Raw genomic sequence first — 23,164 nt, forward strand, 5'->3', positions numbered from 1 at the left:
CATTGCCAAACACAGAGAAAGTGCCCGTCGTTTCTTTAATGTTATGGTTAGCGGGGATGGAAAGAGGCGCACGGGGAGACGATGCTTGAGAAAGAAGGAAAGGAAGGGGAAGGCAGCCCCCTCCGTCAAAGCACGGGGCCGATATTGGTCTTTGCAGAAATAATATTTCTGAGAGACATGTTGCTTTATTGCTTTCAGAGTTCCATTTATATTAAAACGAAGGGGGCTCCGGTTTCAAAGGCACAGCTAGGAGTCGGAAGGAGAGGCTCGACAAGGAAAGCCGGTTCGGCCCCCAAGGCAGACACGGATAGTTAATAGTCGCGAAATGCTGAGGAGAGGTTTAAAAATCTCTCTTTCTCCGTGGTTTTCCTTCTCCCTCCCTCTCTTTTCCCCTCCTAACGGAACCATATCGCACACAATGGCGAATAATTAAAGCTACTCAAATCCTAGACCGGTACTAGGAAAAATGGAGCACGCTCCATCCGGCGTTCCCTCTTTATGAGGCGTAAAATTTAGTGTTGCAGTGAATATATTCTCCCATTTCAATACTTGCCTCGAAATCAGCACCTTCAGTGCAGCCATATGAGTTCCTGAAAAAGGATGTGCTCATTTCGTTAAATATCCCCATTGTTTCGATCCCCTAGCTGATGCTTTTGCTTGGCATTACTTCCCTTCACCTTCATTGCCCTCACTTGGCCTCACTTGGCCTCATTTACCCAAAGTGCCTTTTAAAGTTGTCAGCTATAGCAATCCGCTTGATTTTGTCCAGAGGAGTCCACATTGTCAACTCTATTGTGTGTGTGGTGTGGCTAGAGTATCAGATTAGGATCTGGGAGACCTGGGTTCGAATCCCCACTCAGCGTTGGAAGCTTGCTGGATGACCTTGGGCCAGTCACATGCTCTCAGCATAATCTACCCCACAGCATTATTGTGCAGATAAAATGGAAGAGAGGAGAAGGATGCCTCCGGGTCGCCACTGGGGAGGAAAGCGGGGTATAAATGAAGTAAGTAAATAAATCATTCATCATGCTGCAATCAACAGAATCAGGAGAGCTGCCATGGTCAAGCCGTGGTCCCCCAGCAGTGGCCACACCCCTCCCCAGGGCTACTAGGGCTTCAGCGATTTAAAAAAATTGGCACTGGAATACCATTTTCCCTTAGAACTATGCAAGGAAAAGGGCTAGAGATTCTTTTTTAAATAAAATGAAAGATGAGGATTCAGAGAACCTGTAACACCGATTGTTACAACAGTATATTGAAACAGCAATATTCTGGAGCTGATTTGTAAAACTATAGAGATGCCCCCCCCCCGATGGCTGCTCGTTTTCTACATGCAGTAAGGATTCACCCACCCATGCAGGGTTTCCAAATTAGGTTCTCCCCCCTGCAGTCTGCATGGTACAGTCCAGGAAGAACTACTCCATGTGATTCTGCTGCATGCACAGTTCAAGTGATAATTTGCACTGACATTTCCCCCACTCCAGCAGTGACGTAAGACCAACTACCCTATAACAAGAACAAAGAAAGGGAGATGGAAACTCCCATCAGGCGCCTGCCTGTGAATCCAGAGTTTCCCTTCTACTTGTTCCCTCCATTCATAGAGAAGGGCTGTGGCTCACTGGCAGAATATCTTCCTTTGTGAGCAGAAGATCACAGGTTCAGTCCTCAGCATTTCCAATTAAAAGAATGTCAGGTAGAAGGTGACGGGAAATATGAGGTTTTTCCAACTGATTCCCCCTCCTTCCCCATCCACGTCTCTTTGCAGGGGCAGCTTTGTTTTATATTTTCAGCTTATCAACTGAAAGAAGTGATACTATAGATTGAATTTTAGAAATACTGTCAGCTGGTTTGAGGACACCAGGCAAAAGGCAGGGGGGGGGGGGAGCTCTGATACAAAAAAAAAGAAATAAAACCCCTGAGCCAACATGTTTTTTTTTCCTTTTTGTTCAGTTTAACTCACAGCAGCTAAACCAGTCATTCCCAAACTCTTGCTGAGGAATGTGAGTGTGCCCCTAAATAAATTAGCTTAAATTATCCTGCCAGACCATTCAAAGCCCACTTCAAATCCATAGGAATCTCTGTTCTGGCCTTGCCTCCTTTCACACTGGGGGGCCTGGTAATTACTGATGGTTCGCCACTGCAGTCATTCATCCCCGCTCAGTAGGAGAAACACAGTAGAACCGCACACCCTCAGGGGAAGCTATATGTTGAATCCCTGCATGAATCAGTGTTCTGGGCTCACCTTTTTCCCAGGTCAGTGACTCATGCAGGAACATAACTTCCCTCAAGGACAATGATTCTTCTTACAAGCAGTAAAAGCAAACTTTTTTTGGGCTGAGACAGTGTAAACACACCGGAGGCAAAAGCGTCTCTGTGAATCATTTTATCCATGCCCTGATCCTTTGCAAATAATACATCGTCTGTTATTGCAGTGTTAGAAACACACTCGACAGCTGAGGCAAACCTCCGCTCTTCTTTTCTGTTACTTGTATTGTCTCAAGAGATTTTGCCCCAAATGGCAAAAATGATTAGCGATACCAGTAGAGCCTGACTTATTCCTCTCAAACATAGATGGCCATTGATGATATCACATACATAACATTTTCCCTCTAAGATACATGCTCAGTTTAAGCATGTGAGTAATCACTGCCTGATAGCATAGTCAACTAGGACAAAAATGTCTCCTCTTTATAAACAGCTGCAGTGATCTCATGCAGACATTTGAAAGTCACGTGAAGGTTCCTTATGCCGAGTAAACCCTTTGGTCTACCAAATGTCAATCTTGTCTATTCTGACGGGCAGCAGATCTCCAGGGTCTGAGAAGCTTATTACCTGGTTCTTTGAACCCGAAGATACCAGAGACTGAACTTGGACGCTTTCGCAGGCCAAGGCGACGCTCTACCAAGTGACCCATACCCCCTCTCCAAAGCCACATCTGCACACACCAGGCCTTAAATTGACTGAAGTCAAGGACTTGCAAACACAGCTCATCCCATGATGTGGACACGGGTCGATTTGTGTCTTAGCCAACCTCAACTGAGCAAGGAAATCAACGCAACATAGGACTGGGGAGGAAGGAGAGACTGTCATGAGAAGGGAGGGCACCTTGGCCATCTTCTGGACATGGAATAGGGGGTCACTGGGTGTGTGTGGGGGAGGTAGTTGTGAATTTCCTGCATTGTACAGGGGGTTGGACTAGATGACCCTGGTGGTCCCTTCCAACTCTATGGTTCTACGATTCTAACTTTCCTCGTATCCATAGCTGTTGTTTTTTTGCAAAAAAAGACCCGTTTATTGGTCCCTCTTGAGGTCCTTGTCTCTGTGACTAAATGGCATTTCTGGACTGCAGTACAAAGCCAGCGAGGACTGACAATTTGGACAATGCTTTGCCCACCTGGCTCTTGTCGTGGGGAGGACGCAAATGTCATCGTCCCGGCTGGCTCTCCAGGCAGAACAAGCTGGCAAAGCCCCAAGGAAACAAACTGCAAGAAGGCAATTAACACCAGCTGAGGACCCGGCCTCCAAAGGTTTCCAGGAGCCCTCATTGTGCTGAGTCATCTCTCTGGATGATACCTTTGGGGAGATGCCAGCATGGCTTCTGTTGGCAAAATACAGAGGAGAACTCAGCCGTTCGGGCTCCTACCAAGTATTGGTCACCCACAAAACTCCCCACCCCAGAATGTGCCACTTTTAGAGGCATGACAGCTTATGCTCTGGCTTGAGAAGATCCAAGAAAGGAGGGCTGAAAAGATGGATAGAATGCGTGACACATGAACACACATGAACACATGAAGCTGCCTTATACTGAATCAGACCCTTGTTCCATCCAAGTCAGTATTGTCTACTCTGACTGGCAGTGGCTCTCCAGGGTCTCAGGCAGAGGTCTTTCACATCACCTGCTTGCCTAGTCCGCTTAACTGGAGACACCAGGGATTGAACTGGGGACCTTCTGCATGCCAAGCAGAGGCTCTACCACTGAGCCACAGCCCCTCCCGTAGGAAGGAAAGCTCAAGGATGTTTCCCAGCGGCCAAAAAGATGCCAAGATGAACAGGGTGAAGGAGAAGGGTCAACTACGTGCCAAGCCAATTTAAACTAGATTCTCAAGGCAAGGATATCCTGGCCTTAGGGTTGCCAGCTCCGGGTTGGGAAATTCCTGGAGATTTTGGGGGTGCAGCATGGGCAGGGCAGCGCAGAATGCCACTGAGCCCACCTTCCAAACCACCATTGTCTCCAAGGAAGCTGATATCTGTAATCTGGAGACCAGGTGTAATTCAAGGAGATAATAAGAAAAGAGATAATAAGGAAAGAGGAAGACCCAACAAGAGATGGATTGACTCGATAAAGGAAGCCACAGCCCTCAATTAGCAAGATCTGAGCAAGGCTGTCAAAGATAGGACATTTTAAAGGACATTGATTCATAGGGTCCCCATGAGTCGGAAGCGACTTGACGGCACTTAACACACACACAATAAGAAAACATTGGTCTGATCCAGCATGGCTTTTCTTATGTTCTTAGGAAAGAGAATTACAGTCCCAAAGTCACCCAATGAATTTCATGGCCAGTGAGGATTTGAACCTGAGCATGTGACTTAGTTCCACACTCCAACCACTGCTGCTCTCACAGTCAAAACGGGCTTTCTCAGGGCAGATGGGACACTGGAAGAACAAGACAAGGATCTTCCCAACATATTGTCGAAGGCTTTCACGGTCAGAGTTCATCGGTTCTTGTAGGTTATCCGGGCTGTGTGACCGTGGTCTTGGTATTTTCTTTCCTGACGTTTCGCCAGCAGCTGTGGCAGGCATCTTCAGAGGAGTAACACTGAAGGACAGTGTCTCTCAGTGTCAAGTGTGTCGGAAGAGTAATATATAGTCAGAAAGGGGTTGGGTTGAGCTGAATCATTGTCCCGCAAAAAGTATCAAAGGTAATAGCACATTACCTTTGATACTTTTTGCAGGACAATGATTCAGCTCAACCCAACCCCTTTCTGACTATATATTACTCTTCCGACACACTTGACACTGAGAGACACTGTCCTTCAGTGTTACTCCTCTGAAGATGCCTGCCACAGCTGCTGGCGAAATGTCAGGAAAGAAAATACCAAGACCACGGTCACACATCCCGGATCTTCCCAACAATTTGTAAAGGGCCATTCCAGCTATGCTGCAGTGGAGAAAATGCATATAATTCTTCTATCCCCCCCCCCAATCCACATGGCTGTGCCAACTGAGACGTGCACTGTTACGAACTTTTCAAAAGATAGGCAAGGACAGGGTTAAACTCTGTTCATCCTCCCCGCGCCCCAAGCAACATGGTTCAGATCCAAAGGAGGGACACCATAAAAACATAAGAATGTAAGAAAAGCCCTGCTGGATCAGACCAAGGCCCATCAGGTCCAGCAGTCTGTTCACACAGTGGCCAACCAGGTGCCTCTAGGAAGCCCACAAACAAGATGACTGCAGCAGCTCCATCCTGCCTGTGTTCCACAGCACCCAATATATTCGGCGTGCTCCTCTGATCCTGGAGAAAATAGGTATGCATCATGACTAGTATCTATTTTTAAGAGTAGCCATGAATACTCCTCTCCTCCATGAACATGTCCGCTCCCCACTTAAAGCCTTCCAAGTTGGCAGCCATCACCACATCCTGGGGCAGGAAGTTCCACCATTTAACTACGTGTGTTAAATTTAACTACCACGTGTCTGAAATTGCTCTTTAAAAGCCATCAGGAAGATTGAGTCCTGGACCACCCTCCGTCTCATCCATTCTGACCTTCAGCTGTCATACTGGTAGCTTTCACAACAGGCCGTGGTTGACTCGCTAACATCCGTCGACTTACCCCGAAACGTGCAACATCAGCAGCAAGTAGAAGACGAAAAAGAGGTTGTGGGTGTACGAGAAGATGTCATAGTTGGAAATCCTGCAAAGAATGAAAGACAGCTAAATGCTGGACAATCAAAGGGGGTTTATTTGTTGTTTAACAGCGGGTGCCGAGTCGGCGGTATTTTTAGTAGCTACTAAAAACAAATTCTGGATTGAGCACGAAGCAAACACAGATGTTGTTGATTCCCAAAGCAGATCGTACAAAAGAGAGCATCGTCTGGGCTGTTCGAGGACTGGAACAGAAGAGCAAAAAAGGAAAGAGAGGCAAAAGGAGAAATAGGAAGAAGGAAGAAGAAGGAGAAGAGTTGGTTTTTATCTGGCGACTTTCTCTACCACTTAAGGAAGAATCAAACCGGCTTACAATCACCTTCCCTCCCCACAACAGTCACCCTGTGAGTGAGGTAGGTGGGGCTGAGTGAGCTCTAAGGGAGCTGTGACTATCCCAAGGTCACCCAGCTGGCTTCATGTGTAGGAGTAGGGAAACAAATCCAGTTCACCAGGTTAACCTCCGCCGCTCATGTGGAGGAGTGGGGAATCAAACCCGGTTGTCCAAATTAGAGTCCATTGCTCCAAACCACCGCTTTTAACCACTACACCACACTGGGTGTAGAAATGGGATGGAACAGGGTCTCTCGCTTGCCAGAGCGAAGACCATCACTGGCCCTGTAGGCGTGGGTGTGCATGATTCTCCCTCATCCACATCTACCTTTTTTCTTTTCTCTTTTAATCATGCCCTGTGTCCAAGGAGCTCAAAGTGGCAAACGGCTCTCCTCTCCTCCATTTTATCTTCAAAACACCCCGGGAGGTAGGTGAGCCTGAGAGAGTCACAGGCCTAAAGTCACTCTGGGTGTCACAATGGCTGAGGGGGAATTTGAGCCTTTATGTCCCATGACCTAGCACAGAGCCAGCATGGTGTAGTGGCTAAGAGTGGTGGACTCCAATCTGGAGAACCGGGTTCAATTCCCCACTCCCCCACACGAAGCCAGCCTTGAGCCAGTCATAGTTCTCTCTGAACTCTCTCAGCCCCACCTACCTCACAGAGTATCTGTTGTGGGGAGAGGAAGGGAAGGTGATTGTAAGCCGGTTTGAGACTCCATAAAGGTAGAGAAAATGGGGGTATAAAAACCAACTCTTCTTCTATCATTGAGTAGAATGTGCAAAACAGAAATGTTCAGGAGGGCATTTTTATACAGGGATTGGAAATGTGGCACAACGGAACAGTTCAGGAGGATGCTTTTGTAAGGGAATAGGATCATAGTCTCTTGCAATGCTTACTGTATGAATCGACTTGCTTTTACTGCATTGCCTTCTACCTCTGTAAAGCATCTTTCTGCATTGCTGATAGTATACTTCGCCTAATGCTCACATTTTCTGAGTCTGCAAAACCTACTCCTATTGCACTGTTTATCAAATGCCTCATGGTGTCTGTGTTGTTTTATATTCTGTAATTTGCCTTGAGTCTTGTGGGAAATGTATAAAAACCAACTCTCCTTCTTCTTCTACATTGCATTGACTCCTTGTACTCTGGGTTAGCTTGGCTTTCTCTGTGTAATCTTGGGCATGAATAGGATATATTCACATCTCCCTCCTTTAACGAGGTGAAAGAATAATGAGAAGCAGACCTTTGTATATGTATGCACGAACATACACACACACACATGCATACACACACGTGGGTCTATTCATAGCCCAGACTTGCCTGATCTCATCGGAGCTTGGAAGCTACCACACAGTGGCTAAACAGATGCTCCTGGAAGGCCCATAGTCTTTCCTGGAAGGCCCATAGCCTTTCCTTGGCTTGAAGGCCAAAGCCTTTCCTCGTTACTGCCCCCCCCCAGCAGAGGGTTACTGCTTCTGAATATGGAGGCTCCATCTAGTCATTGCAGTTTGCAGCCCTTGGTGGACTTCTTCCATTCATGGCCATCTGTTTTGACCCTCCTCTGTCATCATACAATGCTGATTTAATGCTGACCTTAGGCAGTTCCTGAGAGGGAGGGCATCTTGGCCATCTTATGGGGTGTGGCGGGGAGGTAGTTGTGAATTTCCTTCATTGTGCAGTGGGTTAGACTAGATCCCCACTCCATGCACAATGTTATGAAATGTTATAATGTCTACTCACAGTCATTTCCCCCCTCAACTAAAAAGCCTCAAACTCATAGAAAAGGTTCTTAATCATTTTGGTTGCTCTTTTTCTGCACCTTTGGTTTCTCCCCTTTTCCCTTCTTTTGCCGCCTGGAGAAGATTTTTAATGTTTGCTTCACGCCCTGATTACTTAAGAACGAAGGTTTAGCACAGTGGTCAGCCTAGATCTTACCTAATGGCATAAGTAGACGCCGTAGACATTAGGAATAATACCAGCACCATAACCACTCCAGTTAATCCAGGAACTGAAACAAAAAGAAGTACATTAACTGTACATTATGGTCTGTTATCATAAAAACATAAGAACATAAGAAAAGCCATGCTGGATCAGGCCAAGGTCCATCAGGTACAGCAGTCTGTTCACACAGTGGCCAACCAGGCACCTCTAGGAAGACCACAAACAAGACAACTGCAGCAGTATTGTCCTGCCTGTGTTTCACAGCACCTAATATAATATGCATGCTCCTCTGATCCTGGAGAGAATAGTTATGCATCACGACTAGTATCCATTTTGACTAGTAGCCATGGATAGCCCTCTCCTCCAGGAACATGTCCACTCCCCTCTTCAAGCCTTCCAAGTTGGCAGCCATCACCACATCCTGGGGCAGGAAGTTCCACAATTTAACTATGTGTTGTGTGAAAAAATACTTCCTTCACTACTGAAATACATACTGGGGATGATCCTGCAAAAATGAAGCCTTGAAAAAAAAAATTAACTACAATGGACTTAGAAGAGTATAACTCAGCTTACAATGTCACTGTTATTTCTGTAATGGTTATATTTGATTCTAATCAATGGCTTAGAGTGTGGATCGAAACATCTGCACAATGGGGCCACATACAGATGGGGAATGTGTTTTTTTTTCCTACAAGCCTGGGAGAAGTTCCAGGTTTGCAGAAAAAACATGTAATGTAAAAAAGAAACAAGAAACTAAAACAAGAGAAGCAGCATCTGTTTCTTTAACATAAGAATGCCGCTGAGATTTCACAAGACTACACTGAGAGATCTTGATGGCCATTCAGGAGGTTGCTAGGAATGGTAGCCAACCTCCAGGTGGGGCTTGGAGATCTCCCCCACTGAGGCAGCTTCCCTCCCGAAACCTCGTCCTCCCCAGGCTCCACCCCTGCAATTTCCAGGTATTTCCCAACCCAGAGCTAGCAACCCTATTGCTAGGCAACCCAACCGACATTGCTGAGACTTCCAACCTTGCGTTGGTACAGTGTTGAGGGTAGGAAAAACTGGAAAAAGATAAGAAATAGGAGGAAGAGAAGATCAAACTCGAGGGAGGAGGAGCCAAAAAAGGGATAGCTGAAGGTAGGTGAGCGTGAGAGAGGGGGGAAGGAAAGGAGCTGTTGGAGGGGGGGAGCAGAACAAGGTAGGTAGGCGAGAGGGACAGAAGGAAAGTGGAGAGACTGCCAGGAAGAGAGAAAGCTGAAGACAGGGGGAGAAACACAAAGAGGGAAGTACGTGGGTGGAAGAGCAGGAAAAGAGAAAGACTGCAGGTACTACCAGGAGAGGCAAAGTGGAAAAAACAAGAGGGAAAGAGAGAGAGTACAGAAATGAGATCCCCCCGCCAAATCCCTCATTTGTACAATGCATAATTCTGATTTGTGTGTGTGTGTTGCCCTCAAGTCACAGCTGACTTATAGCGACCCTGTAGGGTTTTCAAGGCAAGAGACGTTCAGAGGTGGTTTGCCATTGACTGCCTCTGCGTCACGCTCCTGGTATTCCTTGGAGGTCTCCCATCCAAAATACTTGCCAGGGTCGAGGATGAGAGTTTGTGACTGGCCCAAGGTCATCCAGCAAGTTTCTATGGCGGAGTGAGGATTCGAACCTGGGTTCCCCAGGTCCTTAACCACGCTGGCTCTCATAATTCTAATTTACTGGCACACAAATGTTTAAAAAATGCAAACATTTTTGCAATTACTGCGATAGCTTGACATTTATCCTTTCCATAACGCAGATGGAAGACTGGGGCTACAGACAGCCCCAAGTCCCCAGAAACGATAAGATTCGAACCAAGCACCTGCTGGCATGCCAATCACATTCTTTGCTACTACACGACACCAGCTTTCAATGCAGCAGCTCATCAAAGCGTCTTAATTTAAATTCTGCTGACCGGGGCAAGCAGAGGAAAACTGCCTCTCCTTCCCCCCCACCCCCAACAAAATGGATCTGAAAGTCCATCAAAGAAAAAGAAACTCTGGCATATGAAACGCCATTTGCTGACTGTGAAATACAAAAGGCGTTAGAATTAACCTGAATAACAGATCGGTGTTGCCCTAAAATTGCTGCCTATCCATTAGAGCTCAACGGGGAAAACCGCTAATCCGCATCTAGCCTTGACAGCAGGGAGGCATTTAAAATTGACTGGCACTTAACTATCAAGGTTGGTGGCCCAGGAAATGAAAAATCTCAGGGAGGGGAGGGTGGGGGAGAAAAGCCAAAGGAAAGATGCACGGCTCTTGCACATCCTGCATCTCAATGGCGACAAATTTATTCATGGCTTTCTAGCCTTCGCTTGGAGAAGACTTCGGGAGCAAGCCCAAGCAGGTCTACTCAGACGTAAACCCCATGTAATTCAAGGGCCTTGAGAGCCAAGAACATAAGAAAAGCCATGCTGGATCAGACCAAGGCCCATCAAGTCCAGCAGTCTTTTCACACAGTGGCCAACCAGCCAGCATGATGTAGTGGTGAAGGTGTCGGACTAGGATCTGAGAGAGCCAGGTTCGAATCCCCACTCTGCCATGGAAACTTGCTAGGTGACCTTGGGCCAGTCACACACTCTTAGCCTTGACCCGGGCAAGTATTTGGATGGGAGACCTCCAAGGAATACCAGGGGTGTGATGCGGAGGCAGGCAATGGCAAAACCACCCCTGAACGTCTCGTGCCTTGAAAACCCCACCTGTGGGAAGGCGACCTGGCTCAGCTGTAGAGGATATTTTGCATGCAGAAGCTTCCCAGTTTGATCCTCGACATCTCAAGGTAGAAAAAGATCTTAAGCAGCAGGTTTGGGGAAAGGTCTTTCTCAGCCTGAGGCCGCAGAGAGCTGCTGCCAGTCAGGTTAGACAATTTCAGCCACACTCTCAGCCTCGAACCTGACAAATACTTGGATGGGAGACCACCAAGGAATACCGGCGGCATGACGTAGAGGCAGGCAATGGCAAACCACCTCTGCTAAGAGAGCAAATCTTCCTTCTGACCCACAAAACTGCATTTTTCCTGCAGGGAAATTTTTTGGAAATGACGGCATCCTCATATCAAGGGACGGGGATTGTAAGAGAGCATGAGGAAAGAAAGCTATCTTGTCACTCCTTTCCGATGTTTTTTGTGTGTGCTACATTGATTTCCTCTTGCTTAAAATATGCTCCAGATGTTACAGGGGTTTGCTGCCCCTCCGCTGAGTTCAGTTCAATCAGAAACTAAAAACCCTAATTGAATATATAAGCTAAGGGTAGCTCTACAGCTATCATAAGTAAATTGTGTGAACCTCAACTACAATGCAGTGGCAGACCAAGAAAGGGATCTCGGGGTGGTAGTGGATCGCTCAGTGAAGATGTCAACCCAGTGTGCGGCTGCTGTAAAAAAGGCAAATTCCATGCTGGCCATAACTAGACAAGGAATTGAGAATAAAACTGCTGATATCATACTGCCCTTGTACAAATCTATGGTGAGACCACACTTGGAATACTGTCTACAGTTCTGGACACCACACCTAAAAAAGGACATTACAGAGCTTGAGAAGGTGCAGAAAAGAGCAACCAAAATGATTACGGGACTAGAGCAACTGTGCTATGGGGAGCAGTTAAGACGCTTAGGGCTGTTTAGCTTGGAAAGAAGGCGGCTGAGGGGAGACAGGATCGAGGTCTATAAAATTATGCATGGTTTGGAGAGAGTGGACAGGGAGAGTTTTTCTTCCTCTCCCATAATACTAGAATGCGAGGTCATCTGCTGAAGCTGGAGGGTGAGAGATTCAAAACAGATAAAAGGAAGTATTTTTCACACAACGCATAGTTAAATTGTGGAACTCCCTGCCCCAGGATGTGGTGATGGCTGCCAACTTGGAAGGCTTTAAGAGGGGAGTAGACATGTTCATGGAGGAGAGGGCTATCCATGGCTACTAGTCAAAATGGATACTAGTTGTGATGCATACCTGTTCTCTCCAGGATCAGAGGAGCACGCCTATTATATGAGGTGCTGTGGAACACAGGCAGGATGGTGCTGCTGCAGTCGTCTTGTTTGTGGGATTCCTAGAGGCACCTGGTTGGCCACTGTGAGAACAAACTGCTGGACTTGATGGGCCTTGGTCTGATCCATCATGGCTTTCCTTATGTTCTTATAAGTCTCAGGGAGAAGCCTTTTACATCACTGACTATCTGGTCCTTTCAACTGGAGATGCCGGGGATTGGACCTGGAACCTTCTGCCTGCAAAGCAGATGCTCTACCACTAAGCCACAGCCCCTCCCCTACATTTACCTGGGAGTGAGCACAGCTGAACACAATGGGCCCTGCTTCCCAGTAAGCATGCATAAGATTGAGTAGTGTGAGTGGGAGAAAAGAATTGCAAAAAGTATAAAACCTTTCGTTTGGGAAATTAAGATTTGGCAAATCCTTCCTGATGGAATAAGTACATGATATTGTTTTGGAGCGGAATGCATGTTACTGTAATAAAACTTGGGCATTTTTTTTAATTTTAAAGAAGGAACAGCTGCCAGTGGCATACTTTGTTCCCAGAGAAAACTGCGGCACCAGTTCTGAAGCAGAATAGATTATAGTCAATTTCCATTTTACAAACAGAGCTCTGACAACTTAGCTGAGCAGCGTCCTTGTAGAAATATTACTTACCCGTAGCAAACAGCAGCTTCCTGGGATCCTAGGAAGCAGACAAAGAGAGCATGAATTCTTTCATACATTTTGGCAGGAATCACAATTCCATTTTCTTAGCCAATTTATTTGGGAGCAATCCTAAACAGAGTTAAAGTCTTCTAACACCATTGAAGCTAATGGGCTAAAATGGATGTAATTCTCTTTAGGATTGGCACCTATTCTGCATTTTTAATCCCATTTTAATCCCAAGGAGCTCAGGGCAATGTACATGATTCCCCCTTTGTCCATTTTATGTGTACAACAGTCTTGTTAGGAAGGCTGGGCCCTTGTTAGGCCCAAAGCCACCCAGCAAACTTCCCCACTGAGTAAGGATTTGAACGTAGAAAGGGAAATTGGCGAAGACAAAAAAGAAAAGAAAAGCCAAAGACAAGCCATAGACAAAAAACAGCAATTAGTGCAAGGGAAAAGTATTTAATGGTCTTTAATGCATGGGTACTTTCTCTCATGTTTACCCCCTGTTTGTCTCGGTTGTTCCTTGTAGTTATGCATGAGTTTGCCGTCTATTAGAGATGGCCTCACTGCCAACCCTCACAAATCCCGGGACTTCCTGGTCCTCTGTTAACCCGATTCTTCCCTCTCCCCTGAGCTCAACCCGGGTGAAATCCCTACGCATAAGGCAAAGCTTGGGGGAGGGACATTTCTCTCACAGAAAGCATTACAGCCAATTACAAAGCAGCGTGTAAAGAGACAGGGATTCAAATGCTTCCTGCTTCTCCTGAGCTCTTTCTGAGCAGAAGAAAGGCTTTTCAAAACCGAGGCTTGGATTTTCCCGTCTCCTTCCTTTCAGATTGCTCCATTTTTTGTTTTTTCTTCTTAAAATGCTTTTTTATTTGGCAATTGGGTTTGGGGGAGGAATTTTCCCTCACAGTAAGCTCTACAAAGTAAGCCAATTACAAAGCAGCATTTAAAGGGGCAGGGACTTGATTTGAGCTTGGAGACTGCTGGTGCAGAGATTCCCAACAGGGAAGTGTGGGTCCAGCAAGCAACGAACCTCAGGTAAAACATCCATGCATACACAACCTATATTTAAATTGCCCCTACATGTTTCTTTGCTTGCTTGGGATGTTTGAGTTAAGAAAGATCCCTCTGAGGAAGTGTATGCGAAACATGTAGGGGCAGTTTCAATTAAATACTTTAATTCAGTTTCATTAAATACTTTTCCCTTGCACCAACAGCTGTTTTTTGTCTTCGTTCGGTTCGGTGCGGCCCTCTTTTCTTCTGTTTGGCAGCTCTCCAAGGCAACAAGCAAAACCCTTTGAGCAAAACCCTCCTAGCCACAGAGCCAGGTGACCAAGAGGAACCAACCACCCCCTGCGTCCCACAAAAAGGCGCTGTTAGGGACCCCCTTCCGCTCCTCCTCTGCAGCCACTGGATTCTGCTTTTGCATTGATTTTCTCCTTACTCAAGTGGCTTTATTTGGCGAGGGCATAAAACATTATGAGAAAGCAAGAAATTCAGCCACTAAAAAGAGCCGCTCCCAAACGGTTCCCCCCATCAGATCAGGGAGCTCACCCTGACCTTTGAAGGCAGGTCACTCCTAAACATCGTGCCCTTTCCAAAAAGAAAAAGGACTCTGCTCTCCACTGAATGATGACTTTACTTCATACAATAAAGCCTAATAAGAACATTGCAGCTGGAATGGGAGTGTGTACAGGATTAACCAAGTTGTGCTTCTGACCCCACAAATTATCCAAACATAACTCCATTTTCCCTCTTCCGAAAGCACCAACTCTAAGCCTGCCTCAAACAGCTCTGGAAAGGCAGCCTACATCATTTCTAAATGAATGAAGAGGCAAAAGGCAAATCTGCATAGTTGTCACATGAGTTAGCCAATGGCTTAATTGTATGGCTCCTTTGCACTTCTGGCATCTTTGACAGAACCCAGAACACTGTTCCTACCCTTTGCCCAATCTCAATGGATCCCGCAAAGACTGCAGGCACCCAACTGCGCTTCCATAAAGGTCCCACAAGCACTAAGAACATTTTTTTTTAATGGAAGAAGGAAACAGATCCTCCTGCTCACCTCGCCATGGAAGCTGGCAGCGTTGAGAGCGAGAAACTCCTCATTGTAGTGCACAGAGAAGTTCAAGGCATTCACCAGGTGAGCAGCAACATGGACCACTGAAGAAGAAAGAGTTGGTTTTTATATGTCAATTTTCTCTACCTTTTAAGGAGAATCAAACTGGCTTACAATCACCTTCCCCTCCCCCACAACAGACAGCTTGTGAGGCAGGTGGAGCTGAGAGAGTTCTGAGAGAACTGTGACTAGCCCAAGGTCACCCAGATGGCCTTATGTGTAGGAGTGGGGGAACCAACCCGGTTCTCCAGATTAGAGTCCGCCACTCATGTGGTGGAGTGGGGAATCAAACCCTGTTCTCCAGATTAGAGTCCACCGCTCTTAACCACTACACCATGCTGGCTCCATTCAACAGTCAAACCATGAGTGCCACAAGTTCAAACCAAAATGAAACAAAGATGAGGGGTTAGAGAGGGGGGAGAGAACATGATGGAGGTTTACACATCTATGCACGGTGTGCAGAAAGTATAGTGAGGGGACATGTTCATCCTGTCTAACAATACTGGAACCATCACGATGCGATGACATCACATACGAAACGTAGTGATTTGCTCAAGGTCTTCTTAGCAAGTATCTCAATGTCCCTTCCCAGAGAGCAAGATTCAGATAAGGAGTTATCCAACCCAGCCCTTGACACTGGTGCACATAATTGGCCAAGCCAACAACCCTACTTAGGGAAAAACAGGTGGGGGGAGTACCACCACCTCTTACCCTGAAACCCAGTGGCAATAGTCCAGCCTTCTTCCCAAGGATTTGGCCAAACCTCCCAGAGGAGCTGTCCTCCCAGTAGCCTCCAAGGCAGGGATCCCCAGCCTATGAGCCTGCGGGCACATTTGGAATTCTGACATGGCATGGTGGGCGCAGCAAAAAAATGGCTGCCAAAGGAGGCGGAGACAGCCACAAAATGATTGCCACGGTGTAACTTCAGTAACAGATTCTTGGGCTGTGGTGGAGCTGCTGTCAAAGCAAGATTTTTTTAAAAAAATCTGCACAGTCAAGTCTCCAATAGTCAATCAGAAGCCTCGCTGGGCAGAAGCCCTACCTGGCCCCACCCACCTCCTAAAAGCACTGGGTGGGCACCAGAAAAGGTGTGGGTGAGCACCATGGTCACGTTGGGGATCCCTGCTCCAAGGTTATCACCATCACCAAATCCTCCTCACTGGAGATGCCAGAGGACTGGTGGGAGATCCAAGGGCCCCACGGATGAGCCAGACTACCAATGTGGACCCGGCCCCTAGAGAAGCACTTCTTGCCTTAGGAAGGTAGATCCTGGCTAGAGCCATCTGAACTTGCTCCAGTATTTAAGAGTTCGTTCTGGACTCCAGTACTTACTGCAACAAGTTGTCCACCTCTGAGCTATCCAAGGTTCTGCAGCTTTCCTTCAACCAAGGGTGTTTTCAACCATGGGTACTTTCACTCATGTTCGCCCCGCCCCCATCCCCGTCTGTCTCGGTTGTTCCTTAGAGACGACCTCGCTGCCAACCCTCACAAATCCCAGGACTTCCCGTCCCGCTGTTAACCAGATTCTTCCATCTCCCCTGACCACAGCCTGGGTGAAATCCCCATACATAAGGCAAAGCGCAGGATACCCAAGCTTGATTTCTCTCACAGAAAGCATATAGCCAGTTACAAAGCAGTGTGTAAAGAGACAGGGATTCAAATGCTTCCTGCTTCCTTGGAGCTCTTTCTGAGCAGAAGAAAAGCTTTTAAAAAACGAGGTTTGGATTTCTCCCCCCTCCTTTCAGAATGCCTTTTTATTTGGCAATTGGGTTTTGGGAGAGGAATTTTCTCTCACAGTAAGCTCTACAAAGTAAGCCAATTACAAAGCAGCATTTAAAGGGGCAGGAAACTGATTTGAGCTTGGAGACTGCTGGTGCAGAGATTCCCAACAGGAAAGTGTGGGTCCAGCGAGCAACGAACCTCAGGTAAAACATCCATGCATAAACAACCCAAGTCTGACCATCGTTGCCTGTAGTGGCTCTACCTTTCGTGGGTTCTTCCACGAACCTGATTCTGCCCTGCGGGCACCCAGCCAAAATTGGACAGTAGGCAGCAGAACAGGGATTGCAACCGGTTTGACAGTGCCAAGCCAAGGAAGACCCCTCTTTCAAATTTAGACTTGGGGCAGGGACCCCAGGCTCAACAGTTAATGTGCAGAGGGCTATGGCCTGGAGCACAGCAGGAAGAAGATGCTGCTCTGTCGACCACACAAGGCTGCTGGTATTTCGGTCTGGCCTGACTAATCCACAGGCTTCATGCTGCCAGCCAGTCACAGAGATCAATGTTGCACGGTTCTGATCCTCTGCCCAAAGAGGTCTCTTGAGGCCCAAGCTCCACAGGCTTAGGGCATTTACTTGGCCGAGAGATAGGTGCAGAATTTGAAGTGTGCCGTTCTGGAGGCCTCACTTCAAACAGGATGTGGACAGAATGGAGCGGGTGCTCCATATTCATATGTGGTGGGACTGTCCAGTTATACAAAAATTTTGGAAAGAATTTTTTTAAGGAAATTGAGGCGATTACCAAAGAAAAAATAGAACCCACATTGCAGATTCCTCTTTAGAATTTATTTTTGAATGAAAATGGGGATTGTATACAGAAAACATTAGTAAGTTTTTGATTATAGCAGCAAGGTTGATGCTGCAAATTGGAAAATGGCAGAAAATATTACGTTGGACAGGTGGCGACAGAAAATAAAAATGTTTATGATTTTGGAAAAAAATTACTTCTAATATCAGAGTAATTCAAGGTTGTAAGGTGAAGGAAGAATTCAATAAGGTGTGGGATAATTTGTTACTTTATTTCGGGAAAACCTCTGACTGCAATATAAGTAATTTAATTAGGTAAACCAATATTTTATGTCTTAATGAGCAGATAATTTAACTGAATGTATTCATGCCCCCATTGGGGTTAGCAAATGAAGTTCATGCAGGGCTTCTCTCTTTGGTCTTTGTAGTCTTGTTTCTAGTTTTTTCCTTGGCCTATGTAATTTATGTATTTTTTTCATGTTTAATTATGATGTTCTGTTTTTCTTTGTATTTTCTAACAATAAAACTCTTTTAAAAAGAGAGAGAGAGTGATGAGGATGATCAGGGGCCTGGAGACCAAGCCCTACGAGGAAAGGCTGAGGGACTGGGGAATGTTCAGAGGAGGTTGAGGGGGGACATGATTGCTTTCTTGAAGTGTTTGAAGGGCTGTCACTTAGAGGAGGGCAGGGAGCTGTTCTTGTTGGCAGCAGAGGATAGGACTCACAATAATGGGTAAAAATGTCCTATCTTTGACAGCCTTGCTCAGATCTTGCATATTGAGGGCCGTGGCTTCCTTTATGGAGTCAATCCATCTCTTATTGGGTCTTCCTTTTTTCCTGCTGCCTTCAACTTTTCCTATTATGATGGTCTTTTCCAGTGACTCTTGTCTTCTCAAAATGTGACCAAAATACGATGCCTCAGTTTAGTCATTTTAGCTTCTAGGGTCAGTTCAGGCTTGATTTGATCTATAACCCACTGATTTGTTTTTCTGGCAGTCAGCGGTATCCATAAATTATTAGCTTATAGTTCATAGACTACCTGCCATCATGATGACTACTTATCACTTGCATGATTTTAAAATCCGCCATTAAATCCTCCATTAAAATCAGCCAAAATCAGTTACCCTTATATTCTTATTCTAGCAACGCACCTATCAATACTGGTTATGTTAAGGTTAAAGTCCAAATGGGTCAGCACATACTAGAAATCTATTTAAGCAAAGCTTACACATGTAAGCAGATGATGGGAGGGAGGGCATCTTAGCCATCTTCTGGACATGGAGTGGGGATCACTGGGGGTGTGGGGGGGAGGTAGTTGTAGATTGCCTGCATTGTGCAGGGGGTTGGACTAGATGACCCTGGTGGTCCCTTCCGACTCTGTGATTCTATGAATTCTATTCTATGTAAGAGCTATACATAGGATTGCATCCTGTATAAATTAAGCCTTCATAGCATGGCTACCACTGTGCCTTTTAAACCGAGGCCAAGGAGTGAAATAGACAGAGACTCATTAGTCTGGATTTCCTCGATATCTGACAGGCATCAGCCAGGCAGAACAATCTGCGCTAAACAATATGTGCCGAACCAGCATCTGCGCCTCTGCGTTTAAATTGGCTGTGCTCGATCGGATATCGACGGCGCTGGCGAATGTTCAGCATGCTTTTCATGAGGTAGAGAAGACAACGCTACGGAGAATGGACCGGAACACAGGCCTCCTCCCAGAGATTAGGGGAAAAAATCCGAGAGAACACACCCACAGGTTTACAGGAGGAAGTGTGGAACAAGACTACCCCCTCATGTACTGCTGGAGAAAAACCTCAGATCGCTCACAATGTTCGAGGCGCTTCGCAGCAAGAGTCAGTGTTCCTGGCGCGAGAGAAACGTACCTGAAAAGATGCATATCGTAATGCCGCAGGTTACGTGGAAAGTTTTGCTTTTATCCAACAGCCTCCTCGTTTTCCGGCTGGCCACCTAGGGAAGTGATGGGGGTGGGGGATAAAAAAATTAAATTATTATCTAAAAGAGAAGCAAGAGGTGAACAGAGGTGGTTTGCCATTGCCTCTCCTGGGTAGTCTCCCATCTAAGTAGTAACCACACCTGACCCTGCTTAGCTTCTGAGGTCTAATGAGATCAGGCTGGCCTGGCCCATCCAAGGCTTACAAATCCTAGTTTACATCATACAAAATACTACAAGGGCCCAAACCACCTCACCAACATGCACCACAGGATAGATTTGTAGGGGTAAATGGGCTCTCTGCCTACCATGGTTCTATGCCGCAGCACCCTGAAATTCGTAAGGAGAGGGGCCGTGGCTCAGTGGTAGAGCATCCGCTTGGCATGTAGAAGGTCCCAGGTGCAATCCCCTTCACCTCCAGTTAAAGGGACTAGGCAAGTAGGTGATGTGAAAGACCCCTGTCTGAGACCCTGGAGAGCCGCTGCCGGTCTGAATAGACAATAATGACTTCGATGGACCAAGGGTCTGATTCAGTATAAGGCAGCTCCATCTGTTCATGTGTAAACTCTTATGTCGATTTTAATGGTTTCAAATCGCAAGATGTCATAGTCCCCCGGTACACTGCATTGATCAGGCCACACCTGGAGTATTGTGTGCAGTTCTGGAGGCCTCGCTTGAAAAAGGATGTGGACAGAATCGAACAGGTGCAGAGGAGAGCGACGAGGATGATCAGGGACCTGGAGACCAAGCCCTACGAGGACAGACTGAGGGAGTTGGGAATGTTTAGTCTGGAGAAGAAGAGAGAGGGGGGGATATGTTTGCTCTCTGTAAGTCAGGGGTGGGGAACGTCAGGCCCGGGGGCCATTTAAGGCCCGCGAAACCATTTGGTCTGGCCGTTTGTGGGTCCTGACAGATCTGTAGTTCAGAAGGATCTAAGACTGGTGATCCACCCCCCTCCCATGGACAGGAATAGCATCTATTCAAGGCAGATGTGAGTTTGTTTTGCTGAGAAAAGGCACCCTTTCCCCCCCCCCCTTGCAGAAAAGTCTTTTAGCTATGGAGCTGCTAGGACCGCCCAAGAAACTGTGTTAACCCTTTCCCACCCAGGCCATGGATAAATGTATTCCCGGTTGGATGCCTGCCTGCTTGCCCATGCCTGGGGGGGTGGGTGTCATCTGGGGCAGCTGCCTGCTTGGAGCTTGGTTGGCTAATTTTTAAGTTGATAATTTTGTATGGCCCGCAAATGATGTTATAAATATCCAAATGGCCCCTGGCAGAAAAAAGGTTCCCCACCCCTGCTGTAAGTGTTTGAAGGGCTGTCATTTAGAGGAGGGCAGGGAGCTGTTCCTGTTGGCAGCAGAGGATCGGACCCGCAATAATGGTTTTAAATCATGGACGGAAAGGTACTGGCTGGATATTAGAGGGGGGAAATTTACAGTAAGAGTTTTCTCTGGCAGTACAGTGGCTTTTCTCCGGCCATACAGTAAGTCCGACATTCTACCCATTACACCACATTGGCTCTCCCACTACCTTCGGCCACTGCTGATAATCTGTGTGTGCAGTGTATGCTCAGCCATGCCCAACCACGCAGCTATGCGATTTTTCATGATATCTCAAGAGCCAACACAGTATGATGAACAGAATGCTAGCTGAGACCCAGGGAGACCTGGGGTCAAACTCCCACTTCGCCATGAACCAGTGACCTTCAGCTTAACGTTCCCCCCGCCCACAAACATTAACCGGCATCACAGGCTTGAGGCTCGCATAAAAGAAGGTGCTTCGCATATATACCAGCCCAAGCTGGACTTGATGGGCCTTGGTCTGATCCAGCAGGGCCTTTCTTATAAGCTCCTTGGGGTAAAAGGAGAGAGATTGGGGGCTATATGGTAAAGCACCAGATAAGGGCCCATTACCCCAAATTCTCGAGCAGGCATAATGAAAGCTGTTCTTCCTAGGCCGGTGGTTCTCAACCTTTTTTGCTCCATTCCCCCCTTTCACCATTGTTCAGAATATAATTCCCCCCTTCCCAAGATAGTCTAACTCAAAAAATAAACTAACTACAGTTTTACAGGTTGTACATAATCTACAGGACATCTCACTTTAATGAACAGTGGTCCCAATTTCTCCCCTGGAACCCCAAAATTACCTCCGGGGGGAAATTCCCCCCTTGTTGAGAACCCATGTCCTAGACTGACACACAGTGAACAACGAAAACTTCCTTCTCATTAAGCAACGATCACCACTGCCTGGAGGAACAGTGAGATACGACAGCAACACATTAATTCCTTCAAAGGGAAGGATCTAATAACTGCCTGACAGCAGCCATGTGCCCTCGACATGCGCTGAAAGCCACCGCCACAGGGGAATCCACCATCCGTAGCGATCCATTCCCTCTTCGTTCGCTCTCCTTGTTGCAGTTCTTCCCTCTTACCTTCTGAGACCCTCGGAGGAAGGCCAGGAGAATCCGGCACATGGGCAAAAGGACGAGGCTGCAGTTGAGGTTGAGGACAGACGCCGAAGCTCTGCTGAGGCACAATCCTAGCTGAACAAAGACAGCCAGGGTTAGAATCAGGCCTCCGGAACCCCAATACGAAATCCCCATCTCCCGGCAAAGAGGGACCCTAGTGAGCCACCGTACACGGCTAATGAGCTACAGTTGACCTAGCGAGGCTCTTCTAATGCGAGGAGGAGGAAGTAGTAGTAGCAGTAGCAGTAGTAGTAGTAGTAGTAGTAGTAGTAGTAGTAGTAGTAGTAGTGTTGGGTTTTATATGCCGACTTTGGGCGGAAACGCATGGTTGCTTTATCCTCCTTTAATCCCGTTTCATCCAGAATTTAGCCAGGATCAAACGCAAGCGTTTCACCTAATGTGCACTCGATCCTGGTTAAAACAGGGATTAATGGAGGATAAAGCGACCATGCGTTTTCACCCTCTACCAATTAAAGGGAAACTCAAACCAGCTTACAATCACCTTCCCTTCCCCTCCCCACAACCGACCCCCCGTGAGGTAGGTGGGGCTGAGAGAGCTCTAAGAGAGCCGAGACTAGCCCAAGGTCACCCAGCTGGCTTCCTGTGTGGGAGTGGGGAAACCAATCCGGTTCCCTAGATGAGCCTCCACCGCTCATGTGGAGGAGTGGGGAATCAATCCCGGTTCTCCAGATCAGACTCCACCGCTCCAAACCACTACACCACGCTGGCTCTCACCACGCTAGTTCTCCAGCATTGGAAATGCTCTCTTTTAGGACAGAGCTCCCCAACATGGTGAAAGTGGGTACCACGGCAGCCACTGACAACTTTCCTGGTGCCCACCAAGTGGTGTTGAAAAAATGGGAAAGCCAGTTGGGCTTTCGTCCAGCTGCCCTTCTGATTGGCTGTGCAGATTTTTTTTTAAAAAAATGCTTTGGCAGCAGCTGCTGCTGAAGAAGAAGGAGGAGGAGAGTTGGTTTTTATACCCCGCTGGTTCTGATCCAACCTTCTGGGGCAACAGAAAACAACTCGGCACCATCGTCTCTATGACAGCCCTTCAAATACTTGAAGCTGGTTATCATATTGACTCTCAGTCGTCTCCTCTCCAGGCTAAACATACCTAGCTCCTTCAACCTTTCCTTACAGGACTTAGGGGAGGGACCGTGGCTCAGTGGTAGAGCACCTGCTTGGCATGCAGAAGGTCCCATCTTCAATCTCCGGCATCTCCAGTTA

General features: G+C 47.0%; 1 protein-coding gene across 1 annotated transcript in view; it reads right to left on the bottom strand.

The window, feature by feature from the left end:
• Positions 1-23,164, bottom strand: part of NOX4 (NADPH oxidase 4) — a 137,716-nt gene that overhangs the window by 87,645 nt on the left and 26,907 nt on the right. The window contains exons 3-8 of the mRNA XM_056858931.1: positions 21,899-22,009; positions 19,400-19,484; positions 14,936-15,033; positions 12,871-12,898; positions 8,197-8,269; positions 5,839-5,919 (exon numbers count right to left, since the gene is read on the bottom strand). Coding sequence (XP_056714909.1) covers positions 5,839-5,919; positions 8,197-8,269; positions 12,871-12,898; positions 14,936-15,033; positions 19,400-19,484; positions 21,899-22,009 — 476 coding nt within the window. The remainder of the gene's footprint in view (positions 1-5,838; positions 5,920-8,196; positions 8,270-12,870; positions 12,899-14,935; positions 15,034-19,399; positions 19,485-21,898; positions 22,010-23,164) is intronic.

The sequence above is a fragment of the Euleptes europaea genome, chromosome 12 (assembly GCF_029931775.1).
Source record: "Euleptes europaea isolate rEulEur1 chromosome 12, rEulEur1.hap1, whole genome shotgun sequence".
NCBI classification, from domain to species: Eukaryota; Metazoa; Chordata; class Lepidosauria; order Squamata; family Sphaerodactylidae; genus Euleptes; species Euleptes europaea.